Genomic DNA, 13,560 nt, shown 5'->3' with positions numbered 1-13,560 from the left:
CATATCTGACAAGAGTCCAATCTCCGAGACTTAGAGAAAATCTCAACAGAAAGATAAACAATCCAATTAAAAATGGGTAAAGGACATGAAGAGACACAAAGAAGACATTAAGGTGGTTAGGGTACTTTGTTAATACTTAAAATAACAGGCCTAAGACCTGAAGACTACATTATAGTTTTGGTGAACCGAAGCATTACTCCTGAATTTAACAATATGACATTGTGAATACTTACATTAAAAAGAATAAATTATGATGCAAACCAACCATACAATTTAAAAAATAAATAACCACAATATTTGCACAAAATTTTATTTGCCTTTCAATTACATAAATATTAAATTTTCCCGATTTAACAGAAGGAAAAGAAACTGAAGTGAAACTGTAGGAATTGCTGAACTTCAGATAAATGTTTCTTCAAAACAAGAGCTACTACTTCCTAAAACACTCCTCTGAAGTTAAAAAAAGATTAAGAGAAACATTAAGCCATTGGGTTATTACTGTTTTAAAAACTTACATGCTTCTTAATGAGCATATGTTTACACAGACAGACATTAAACTTAGTCTCCTGTCTCATAAAAACTCAGAGGACACCACTGATGTCTAAACTAAGCAAAACAAAGGAACTTTCATTTATGTGCTAAACACTTTACAACTGAAATCTACCTTAGCTTGACATTTCAAGGAAGGGCTAATCTGAAAGAAAAAGTTATACAAATTACTTTCAAGGACTGATATGCACCATGGTAGTGTGTTGATCCCTAATAACAGTAATTAAAACCCCAAAAGGTGACACATGAATTCAGAGCACCAGCCGGTCCTCGCCTCCCTCCTGGATTACCTGACCAATGGCAGCCTGGCTTTGCTGTTTCAGAAAGCACTGCTTCTTACATTCCATCAGTTGTTCCAAATCACGCCACATTTTTGCTTGTTTCATGTTTGGACCATGACTTTCTCGTACGCTTTTCTGTTTTTCCCGGAGTTTCTGTCATTTAGGAAAAAACCAAGCAAACAAGAATAATTCATTCTGAGAGGGCTCACTTCTGCTCATCCCAGCTATGGAAAAGGGAAGCAAATGTCAACAAAGAAAAGGAAAAAACCCAACAAACCAGAGCACTAAAACGAATCAAGAAAGTATCATTTACATTTCAATACAGCTGCCAATATTTGATAGTGTCCCTGGCGTCTATTTAAGTTTACGTTTATTACGAAGAAAATATGTTACAACAGACAATTTTATCATTATGCTGTAAAACAAGAGTATTTAGTGAGGTTATTAAGTCAGACCAAGAATTTCAGCAATTATGAGCATGAATCTAAGATTAAAGCACTCCTCAAACTCTGATTTTATAGCATTAGAATAATTCACTTGTCAAAAATGCTAACAGCCTCAAAAAACTATTTTAAGAACCAAAGATAGAATGAAGCATGATTTGTGTTGGAAATAGTAAAATTAATTTACTTCATAACAAAAAAGTCTTTAACTTTATGAATACAACTGAGTAGTCATAGAGTATAAATTTTAAATCTCACTGTCACTCATTAAAGATTTATTGTACTTGCAATGTAAAAGCCACAGTTATTCCGAAGCCACTGTTTCTTAAAGGAGCAGGTGAGGCTGTTGCTAGGAGCTGTCAAGTGTGATTTGGACTAACCTGTCCCACAGACCGTAACCTTGGCTGATCTGTGCCACAGTCATCATCGCTGCTCTCTGTCAACTCAGTGTTGCAGTCACTGTGCCACCCCTGAGGGCGGAAGGCTGCAGCCTTCAGCACAAGAGCCCACGACAGGCGCTAAAGCAAAGGTTCCGGTTCTGGTGAAGTCAGCTTGTGGAACTTAGGGATGGAGTCGGGCTGAGGAGAAGTGTGGGTGTCTGGACTATAGTAGCTAAGAGGTCTGGCCTCTCAGCTCTTTGAAAAGCAAGGGTGGTGCTGAGTTTACCTTCAAATCTGATTCCACAGTAGGAGCCGTTTTCAATATACAGAAAACGCGGAAGACAAAGCCTTTAACTCAAAGATCCTTCAACACGGATTATACCTCAACCTCAAGAAAACAAGGATCTTCAGAAGTGAATCCAAATGGAGGAAAGGTTGAAGTCATCAACGATTTCCTTTTCTTTGGAACTACAGTCAAACACCGTCGGTAGCAAAAGTCAAGCAATAAGAAGACGTGCTGCACCAGGCAAATCTGCTGTGGTCAGTTTAAAGCCTAAGGTGCACCTCACGCAAGCCCGGGTGTTCTCCACTGCTTCATACATGTGTAAAAGCTGGCACTGAATAAGGGAGACTGAAGAAACCTTTGAATGGTGGTGCTGGCCGAGTACTGGAGAGAACATGAACTGTCAAAAAAACCCAAGCAAATCTGTCTTGGAGTAAGTGTGATCAGGGCGCTGCCTGGAGGCGAGGCACGTGAGACTTCATCTCAGATACTTGGGCGAGCGGTCAGAAGGAAGGTGCTGTTGTTAGGTACCACCGAGTCAAGTAAGACTCACAGAGACTCAACGAAGAACCATTCAGAAACCTGCCCATGGAAAAGCATACGTGTGAGGGGGAAGAGAGCTTACGTGTATGCATTTCTAAAAATGACCTACCTTAGAAAACGTAAACAAAAAGGAACCATGTGTGCCCTCAGCAATTGACTGACTCTGACCAACAGCTAACATGTATAAATGCGTTAAGACGGAAACAAAACCTTACTCTCATTAAGAACCGACCAGCAGCTTTGAGAGCTACCAGATCATTTTCTGGTTGCAGACTCAAGAACACGTGCAGTGTGAAACGACACACCTCTCTCTGGTCGCACGTCGGGAGAAACTCTGCAGCTACGTCACCACCAAACAAACACCATTAAAGATTTCAAATAATAAAAAATTACCTGAGAATTTACTTATGTAATTTAATTTTTTTTTAAATTTTTTAATTTTTGTGTGCGTGTACCGTCAAATCAGATCTGACTGGTACAGGAGGAGATTGCCCCTCCTTCCCCAGCAGAGCATATCTGGTGGATTCGAACCGTGCACCTCTGGGACTGTAGTTGCAGCTTCTTGCCACTAGGCCACCTGAGCTCCCCTAGGTAATTTAATTTTAAAAATGAAAACCCACCTATGTCAGTGTAAGCATGAGGGTATTAGGAACTACAAAGCAGCTGTGAGTCTTGTCCAGCGTCGTGAGACCTGGGCGGAAGCCAGCTTTCCTGATGGCTGACCATTTCCTCTCTGCTTTAGTGAACACTTGTTTTGTCTGTTTTTAAGACGGACAGACCTGCTATCTTGAAGGTGATGTACTAAAGTCAGTCAGAAGAGTCAGTCTGTGAACTGGTCACGGCTGACCGGCTGCCTGAGCACGTCTTCTCCAGGCGTGGTCCAGCGGCCGGAGAGGACCGGGGCGGCTCACACTCCGTCCTCAGCAGCCCCAGGCAAGGTGGCAGGCAGGGTGCCCACGTCTCACGAGGGCTTCCAGTGAGGCGTCCTGTAGGAGTCAGGTGTGTAAGGAGCTGGGCTCAGCACCTTGCTTGTAGAATGTTAGAGCGTGGTGCTTATTAAAGAACTGAGGAAATTCACTGTCACCTGGTCAACAGGAATAATGGAACTAACTGGAAAAACTGCAGTGCACAATATGTGGCATTTCTGTTATTAACAACTTTGCCATACGCTCTGTGCTTTTTAAAGTTAGATTGCCCGTCACCCCCCAAGTAAATCTGTGCCAAACAGCAAAAGATTACAGAGACCTACTAAAATTAGAAGACTTCACCAAAAGACTTAAAACAGAACTTATTGACTGGGAACAATTTTGGCAACAACCCATGTTAACAGGGGCTACTCTCTACAACTTACAAGAAAACTTCAACACCTCAACAACAAAAAGCCAAACAACTGAAAAGTGGGCAAAAGGCTACGAACACTTGAGCAGCGACCACGACGCAGCGGCTCACACACACACAAGGACGCTCACTGCCACCGGCCCTGGGACCCGTGTCCACTCACGAGTAGCCCTGCAGCACAGGGCCAGGCTGCACAGCGGTGTCCCGACTCCACAGGCTTTCCAAGGTCGACGTCCTGACCCAAGCAGACTCCCACGTCTTTATCCTGAGCAGCTGTGGGCTCAACCCTCGAGTGCCACCAGGTTCTTCAGTGCGGTGACGTTCTTGTCACGAGCCACCCAGTCGGGTACGACCCACAGTGACCCTATGACCAACAGATGTGCCCACTGCTGCCATCACCAAGGCAGTCCACCTTCCTGAGGGTCTCCCGCTATTGCACTGACACCTCACTTTTCCAAACACAGTGTCCCTGTTCCAAGAAACAGCCTCTCCTCACAACACGCCCAGACAACATGAGGCCAGCTTCGCCATCCTGGGCTCCAAGGAGCACTCTGCTGTACTTTTCTCTAAGTGCTTTCTCATATGTGGGACATCCAGATACTCTCCACCACCACAACTCAAAGGCATCGATTCTTTTCCTGTCATCTTTTCTATCAATGGCCATTAGAGATGCAAATCAAAGTGGCAATGAGACATCATTTCACCTCAACAATAATGGCACTAAAAAAAAAATAATCAGAGAGTAACAAAAGCTACAGTGGTTGTGGGGAGACAGAAATTCTTACACATTGATGATGGGACTGTAAAAGGTTCCTACCGCTGTGGAAAATGGTATGCTGCTTCCTTAAAAAGCTTAAAAATACGAAAACCGTATTATCGCTATCTCACTCAGAGGTATACAAACCAGAGAAATGAGGATTAGAACACAGACAGACATACGCATCCATGTTCAATGCACCACTGTTCCCAAGAGCGAAAAGATGGCTACAACCTCCGTGTCCATCAGTGGATGATGGGATTAACCAACTGCGGTGTACACAGCCAATGGGGTACTACAGAAGGCCAAGAATAGTGATGGGTCTGCAGAACACCTCACACGAACACACGACGCCGGAGGCCACTGTGCCGACCACAGATGGGCTGCATGAGATTGCTACCGTAAGGAGCCAAGAAACTCAGAGCAGAGGCTCTGAGCAGAGGCAGACGTGTGTTGACTCTGGTGATGAGAAAGGTAACACAGTACGAGGGAACAGGGCACAATGTGACCAGAGGAAAGGAAGGCACGGAGAGGTCCATCAGGAGAGATGGAGGAGAGACTGGAGCTGCCCTCAAGTTCATCTTACTTGGCGCTCCACAATTCACATCCCTGGGAGCTGCCGCCAAGAAATCAGAAGATGTGCTGCTTTGGGAAAATCTGCTCTCAAGGATTTCTGCAAAGTTCTAAAGAGCAAGGATGTCAGTTTACAGGCTAAGGTACACCTGACTCAAGCCATGGTATTTTTAACTGCTTCCTATGCAGCTGAAAGTTGAAGCATGAATGAGGAAGACCTAAGAAGCTGGCAAGGAGTACTGATTAGGTCGTGGACACACAGAAACCAAACAAATCTGTCCTGGACGAAAAGCAACCAGAGTGCTTATGGGAGGCAAGGTTGGTGAAACTTCGCAGGCTGTCAGGAGGCACCAGTCCCTGCAGAGAACGGAAGAGGGTCAGCGAGGACCCTTAGCAAGATGGAGCTGACACAGTGACCACCACAATGGGTTTGGGTACGACAGATTGAGAGGGTGGTGCAGGACAGGTGCGGCCCAACGCTGTTGTTCATGGGTCACTAGGAGTCGTCATTGTTTTGATGGTAAACAACAACAACAACAAGTACAACAACATGATACATACAACCCAGAAACAACAAGCAAACAAACCATAATTTGTGAGTAAATCCACAAGTAGCGACGCATGCTGTATAGGTGTGGACAGCACTTGTACAGTATAGCACGTATATAGGATAACTATGGATTTGTTAACACACATATATAATAAGCTCTGATGTTGCTGATGATTGCCTTCAAGTCAAGCACGACTCACAGTGACCCTATGAACAAAAGGCCTGAAGGCCCTCTACAACTGTCGACATTTATCAAAGTTCACAGAGTTTGCACAGGCATGCTATTTAAGAAATGGATGCCACTCCTGCTACCAACCTAAAGGTATGTGCTTCGAATCCACCAGGTGCTCCATGGGAGAAGAACGGGCAATCTCCTCTCATGCAACTTCCTGCCACTGAGGACCCACTAGAAGGTCAGGTCTGGATCAGTTTTGACTTGATGGTACAACAACAACAACAACAATGTATGTTTGTGTATGTTGCATGTACGATTTTATACATACCAGAGCACAGAAAGCACCGCTATGGACATGCCTTAGACATAACCAAAAAACTCACAGGACTGAATTTCTGGACTCCCAGGGTGAGTAACACAGTGTTGGGGGACAGCCAGACCAACAAGCATAACAAAAGCTACAAAGCTAGAAAGATTAGCTTGGTGAGTGGTCCTGGTTATCGTAAAAGCTGGCAAGTGTTCATCTAAGATGCAACTATTGGTCTCTTCCCTCTTGGAGCAAAGGAGCACGGAGAAAACCTAAGACTCAAGGAGGCCATTTGTCCAGAGACCTCATGGCCCACCTAAACCGCAGCCGGCTCCAGTCGCAGGACACAACTAGACGGTGACCACCTTCCACGACCAGCGTTCTGACTAAGGACACACAGAAGGTTCTCGTTAGAATGAGAGAAAAATACAGGACAAAACTCAAATCTGTGGAAAAGTGCAGACTTCCTGATCTGCTATAGTCTAGGGGAATCCCTGACCCCGACTCCTTAAGTCACTCTTCTGGGAAGGAACTCAAGCCATTCCCAGAGGCCACCTCTCAACCAAACCATAGGCTGACCTATCAAGTGAACCAGCATTCATGAAGAATGTGCACTTGAGGACACCTAAAAGGCAGTATTTGCCAATAACCAAGAAAGCAAGCCAGGAACGGGCAGGGAAAGGCGTGAACGGAAATGCGGAAGCACGGCGGAAATCGGGAGGGCACTGACGCATGGTGTTGGCTGCAAACCATCGTCCAGGGGACAATCCGCGTGTGATTATCAAGTTCTCGTTGTTATGTGCTGTCAAGTTGCCTGCGACTCATAGTGACCCCGTATACAGCAGCTCTGACCCCTGCCCTGTGCTGAGCCAGGCTCACTGACTCCGACACACCTACTCCCAATGCTCCAGTTACTCAATCCATCTCATCCAGGGTCTTGCTCTCCAATGCTCTCCCTCCACCCTTCTGAGCATGATGTCAGTCCCTCCTGGCCACATTCCCAAAGTACGTGAGACGGAGCTTCAAAATGCTAGTCTCAAAGGAGAAACTTGGTTTCACCCTCTCCAAGACAGACCTGTTTGTTCTCTTGAGGATTAGTGGTATGTTTATGTTCAAGATTACAGCACCGCAACTCAAAGGAATCAACTCTTCGGTCATCTTTAGTCATTATCTAGCTCCCTGATGCATAGCAAGTAATTGTGACGACCATGGACTGGATCAGATGCACCTTAGTCTCTAGACTGACATTGTCAGTACTCTGCAAAGGTCCCCGACAGCAGATTTACCTAATGCAATTAGTCTTTTGATTTCCTGACTTCTGGTGCCAACAGTGTTGACTGTGGAGCCCAGCAAGCTGTTACCTGTTAACAACCTCAATCTCTTCTCCATCATGGTGCTGCCAATTGGCCCAGTGATTAGAATCTTTGTCTTCTTGATGCTGAGTTTCAATCCATATTGAAGACTACAGTCCTTGACCTTCGGCAGCAAGCGCTTCAGGTCTTTCTCAGTCTCAGCAAGCAGGGTTGTATCATCTGCATAATGTAGGCTGTTGATGAGCCTTCCTCCAATTCTGATGCCACATTCCTCCTCATAAAGCCCAGTCTCCCAAATGATCTGTTCTGCATATAAATTGAAAAGGTACAGAGATAGGATGCATCCCTGGGGCACTCCCTTCCTGGTTTTGAACAATGCAGTATTTCCCTGCTCTGTTCTGACGACTGCTTCCTGGTCCACGTATAGGTTTTTCATGAGCACAATCAAGTGTTCTGGGATTCCAATTCTCCTCAAGGTTAGCCACAGTTTGCTGTGATCCACACAGAGTGGAAAACAAATGTTCTGTGTGAACTTCCTAAAACACAAGAAAGTGTTCAAAAAACTCCATTTGTGCCTTTAATCTCCAACAACTAAATTCCTAAGTAAAGGTCTTCATCTTTGAGAGGTAACAAGCATCCAATTTCCCCAGAAGAAGATACCACAAAGAATGACCATGTCACAACCTTGTATTGAAAACCTGAATCAGAAAATACCCCTGTTATAGGAAAAACAAAATAATAACACATTCTTACCTTCCCAAGGTTCTCCTGTTCAGCGATCTGTTTGGTATACTGTTCCCTAGGGAGATAAGATAATGGGAGAGTTTCACTACTTTTACTGATGGGGTCACGTACCTAAGTTATCAATGAACATATGTATTTAAATATATAAGTAGCCCTGGTGGCATAATGTATTTTTCATTTGGCTGCTAATAGAAAAGTCGTGTGTTCAAATGCACTGGCCTGTGGAAGCAGCACGGCGAGGTGCCTTCTCCTGTGAAGAGGTGCGTCCTCAGAAACCACGGCCAGGCCACCAGGAGGTGGGCTCACCCGCAGGCCGTGCGTGGCAGAGCGGGGTGTGCAAGACATCAGACAGTGCGATGTAGAGTGCAACTATCACCAAGTATTCTCACTACCTATCATTAGTCAGTGCTTTTAGTAAATAGTAATTTAAGGGGGGGAAACCCCCAAAACATCACATATGAAATTAACTGCAGATAATTAGCATGTTAAGTACTATTTCTGGTAAATTAAACCCTTAAAGCAACCCGAACCAATTGGCTTAAATTATGCTTTGTTTTTGAAGAGATCTGCAGTAAGGAAAAAGTATACACATTTCAAATAGATATTAGAAAGTATCTATCCCTGCAATTTCCCTTCTGGAAGTTACAGAAACTGCTCTGTAACACCATAAAAGTGAAAGCGGAGATTACGTCAATGTTGATACTTCAACATTTTTTGTAACAGCAAAAATCTGTAAATGACCTACATGCTGACAGACGGAAAAGAGTTAAATAAAATATGGGCATCCTTTCAGAGGACTACTATGAGGTGGTATAAAAAAACGAGGAAGATCAATCAATAGTGAAGCTGAAAAGTTCTGAATAAATTAAGAAAAAGCCGAAGTTGTGTCTTATTCTCAATTTTGTGCGCACAGGGTAAACTTGTAAGGGCCCCCGGCACGCAATGATAACGGTCTTAGCTGCTCATCAAAACTCTGGAGGTTTGAACGCACACAGCAACCCCGCGGTCTGCTCGTGAAGATCCTAACCAGGGACCCCACAGGGCAGTTCTGTCTCAAGAGGTTGCTTTGTGTTGGAACCGACCAACGTGACCACTGTAAGGCATCTGAGTTCCGCCCCGCATCTCCACTCACTCCTAACTGGGCCTTCCAGTGTGCGCTCCCGGGCACAGCAGGCTGCACTGGTAGCTGGGCACTCTCTGGTTTTTCTACTCTCAAGCTAGACGAGGTTGTACTGTATGTGGGCTAGCCAACAATTAACTGTGTAAGGTAAAAAGATCCACAATAAATCATACAAATAACACCACACTGTATGCTTTTTAAAACTATCATTATGTTTTAATAGTGTACAAAGGAAGGAGAAAGCCTTCACGTGGGGACAAAGAGCAACCAACATTAAAAGATGACAAGGACCTCTACAGCCAAGAGGGGAAGAGACTCTGGATCTCAAGTCTGGATGGAGAGAAAATGTGCTGGGGTCTTTGGACAAAGCTCCACTGCACTATATACTAGGAAATCAAGAGACGAATTGCACTGGGAAAGTCAGCTGTCAGGGACCTCTCCAGAGGACTGACAGCAACAACATCAGGCTTCAGACTAAGGTGCACCTGATCCAGGCGATAGTCTTCAAAACTATGTGCTATGTGTCAAAGAACTGGACAGTGACTAGGGAAGATAGAAAGACAATTGATGCCTTTGAGCTGTGGTGCTGGAGAAGAGTGTTGGATATACCATGGACCACCAGGAGAACGAACAGGTTCGTCCTGGAGAGGGTGAAACCAGGCTGCTCCTTGGAGGCAAGGATTCTGAAGCTTTGTCTGACATACCTTGGACAAGGTGCAAGGAGGGACCAGTCCTTGGAAAGGGACATCATGCTTGGGAGGGTAGAGGGACAGCACGGAGAGGAAGATACTCGATGAGACGGATCGATTCAGTGACTGGGGTAATGGAGTAGGTGTGTCAGAGACGGTGAGGGAACTACAGGGTAGGGCAGGGTTTAGGGCTCTTGTACATGGGGTCACTATCAGTCGTAAGTGACTCGATGGCAAATAACAACAACAAGAAGAGTGTAAAACTTGGACGCTAAGCCATAAAAAGTCCAAGTACCGTAGCGAAGAGAAGGCATGGCCCCTGGTGGTGCAGTGGGGAAACACTAGGCTGTCTACTGAGAGGCCGGTCACTTGATCCCGGACATTCCCGGAGGAGAGACCGCCTCTATAGTGAGCCTCTTGCCCTCACTGCCACGAGGCTGGAAGCGACCTCCGGCTGAGGGTCCAGCGGGTTTCCAGCAGCTGTGAGCGGCACAGGAGAAGGCTGTCCATTTTTGGGTTAGCAACACACTCCTCCCGTTAGGTCGCCAGAACTGCAGCCCTGGACACTCTGGGCAGCTCTACTCTGACCGCGGGGTCACTATGAAGTGGAGTTGACTCAATGGAAAGGTGTTGGTTTTTGTTAATAAATGTAGGAAGATTGGCCTTTAGACGAGGGAGGGGGGAGTGATTACCCGCATGGAGACAGTGACCGTCAAGGGTACAAAGTCCTTGCTAAGCCGAAGTGAAGTGAGAAGCTGTATAGCATGAGGAAGGAATAAACAAAGTCCTGATGAACCTTCTTTCCCCCTTAAAATGTATGGGACACTAAGCCAGACCGTTTGCTTCTCCAACCTTCTGACAAAAAGCCAGCTCAGAGGACACAGATGGTACACTGGTTCAAGCTAATACCAAGCTACAGCTCAGGGAACTTGAAACAAGATTTATTTGCGACCCTAAATTTGAAACATGTCCAAGTTATTTTAGAGAAGTTTCTCAAGTAACCAACATGCTCATGTTACTTCCCCGGATGACATTAATATCTAAATTTTATTTACTCAACAAATAATTACAGAGCATCTATTATGTGCCAAGTATGGCCTAGGGCTTAAAGTTGGAAAACAGGACAGTGGGGGTTGCTACTGTCAAAAAATCTGACTAAAAGTTCCAAAGCACTTTTGTGCCGCTTAGCTCTGATTCAATCCTCAATGATAACGTATACTGGTCTCCGGGAGGAAGGGACTTGCCTCTTGCCCAAGCACGGCTAGCAACTGGAAAAACTAGGATTAGGAGTAAAGTAATCCGAGCTCCGTTTGAAGCTTTGCACTAAAACACACTGCCTCTTTAAGTAAACATTTGCAGACAGTTTTCCAGGCCGAGTTAATGTCTTATATCTGGAAATGCTGACAGTAATTGCAAGTGCTGAAAATGGAATAACCAAAAGAAATACTATTCTATAATAATATTTTACAAAAGTGTTAGTGATTTGGGGATTAGTAATGATAATTTGTTGCTAATTCTTGTACCAGGGCTCAGCTCAGTATTTTTCTGGGGAAAAATGAAGGGATGGTAGCAGTCTACAATGATTTTTTAAATGAGGAAAAATAACACCTGTCTAGAAAACTGGGGAGAAATCAATACTTAATTTGGAAGTATCTCAACTATTTATATTGTAACTTTGGAAAAGTTGAAATGTGTTTCTAAAACTTTTTCTTTTTAAAGAACAAAATTACCTTTGAAATTCTTTGCAGTGACCATACAAATATGTTTGAGAAAAATGTACATTCAGTGAAAGGATCTGAGCAAATACAATTTTAGTCTAAGATGTACACTATTAGAAAAAAACACTATTGTACGTATTTCAGCTTAGCTTACATTTCAGGGAGCCATATATTAGGAAAATTTAGATTGCAATGATATTCAATTTTAGTAATATTAATGGTTATGCCACTCAAAAGTCTCAACTACAATCCAGTAAAAAGTGAATCCTATGTTTTATTTAAAATCTCAATGTCCTGGCAAGCTGTGGTGGCCTAGTCGTAAGAAGCTGCACTGCAATCGCAGAGGTGAGCTGTTCGAATCCACCAGATGCTCTGCTGGAGAAGGAAGGATAATCTCCTGTACTAGTCAGATCTGATTTGATGGTACACACACAAAAAATTTAAATAAATAAATACTCAATGTCCTTGAGTTGGAACTTAAAAACTGAGCTCCAGAGGGCTTGGAGATGCTGTAAATTGCACAGAAGGAAAATGCCCATCTGTCTCCCACAAGAAGCTGGTGGATTTAAATCACTAATGCTTGGCTTACTGGCACAATTCTCTACTCACTAGGCCCCCAGAGCTCTTAATATGCAAGTTTAAACTGAAGGTGAAGACAAAATAAGTCCAGAAGAACCAAAATATAAGCTTGTCTGTGTCCCAAGAGAATTTAAAAACCACCATCAGAGTAGATTTGATGCACTGAACACTAAGGACCAGATGAGTCATGGAGCAACAAGGAAAGCCAAAGGTCATTACAAAGACAGAGGGAAAAGAAACGATCAAAATGGATGACAGAAGAAACTCTGAAATTTGCATTGAATGAAAAGAAGTCAAAACAAGGGGAAGGGATGCTGAGGTGAGAGAGCTAATCAGAGGATTTTGAAGGGCAGCTTAGGAAGACAAAGCAAAGTGTTCTGATGACAGGTGCAAGGAGCTGGACTTAGGAAGCCAAGAGAGAAGAAAAAGCTCAAGATGTAAGAACTGAAGAGCAAATTCAAGCCTCAAGTTGCAACATGAAAGAATTTTATGGGCAAAATCTTGAAAAATGCAGGAAACATCAAAAGAAGATGGAAGAAATAAGAGTCACCATACGAAAAAGAAAACTGTCCACACTGAACCATTTCAGGCAGTAACACATGATCAAAAACCAGAAGTAATGAAGAAAGAAGTCTAAGTTGCACTGAGGGCCTTGGCAGAAAACAAGGCCCTAGGACCTGATGGACTGCTAGAGGAACTGAGGGATTAGTAGAGGACCTGATGGACTGCTAGAGGAAGGAACTGATGGATTAGCAGAGGAACTGATAGGATAATAGAGGAACTCATGGACTAGCAGAGGACTGAGGAGCCAGTAGAGGACCTAATGGAATACTAAGTAAGTGTTTTAGGCAATAGATGCTGCCCTGGTCAACTCACTGGAATAGCTCTGTGTTTGTTCTCATTTCCAAAAAAGGTGATATATTAGAATGTGAAGATTATCAAACAATATCATATGCAAGTAAAATCTGGCAAAAGATTATTAAAAAACAACTAGGTCACTAACAGAGAACTATCAGAAAGATGAATTCAGAAGAGGTTGTGGCATCAGAGATATCAGCTGGATCTTACGTGAAAGCAGAGACTAGAAAGATGATTATTAGTATTTTATTGACTATGCCGACCCAACAGAGTGCGGAAACTACAGAACAATCTCACTGATTTCGCATGCAAGCAAGATTCTACTGAAGATTATCCAAAAACGACTGGAACAGCACATCA

General features: G+C 43.9%; 1 protein-coding gene across 1 annotated transcript in view; it reads right to left on the bottom strand.

The window, feature by feature from the left end:
* Window positions 1-330: 330 nt before the first annotated feature.
* IFT81 (intraflagellar transport 81 homolog (Chlamydomonas)) overlaps window positions 331-13,560 on the bottom strand; it is a 111,361-nt gene continuing 98,131 nt past the window's right edge. The window contains exons 17-18 of the mRNA XM_006894657.1: window positions 8,246-8,291; window positions 331-983 (exon numbers count right to left, since the gene is read on the bottom strand). Coding sequence (XP_006894719.1) covers window positions 801-983; window positions 8,246-8,291 — 229 coding nt within the window. The 3' untranslated portion in view covers window positions 331-800. The remainder of the gene's footprint in view (window positions 984-8,245; window positions 8,292-13,560) is intronic.

Source organism: Elephantulus edwardii, unplaced genomic scaffold (assembly GCF_000299155.1).
Source record: "Elephantulus edwardii isolate Elephantulus edwardi_28Jun2011 unplaced genomic scaffold, EleEdw1.0 scaffold00148, whole genome shotgun sequence".
NCBI classification, from domain to species: domain Eukaryota; kingdom Metazoa; phylum Chordata; class Mammalia; order Macroscelidea; family Macroscelididae; genus Elephantulus; species Elephantulus edwardii.
Note: the sequence above shows the minus strand (reverse complement) of the source record. Positions and strands in the feature narration are given on the sequence as shown.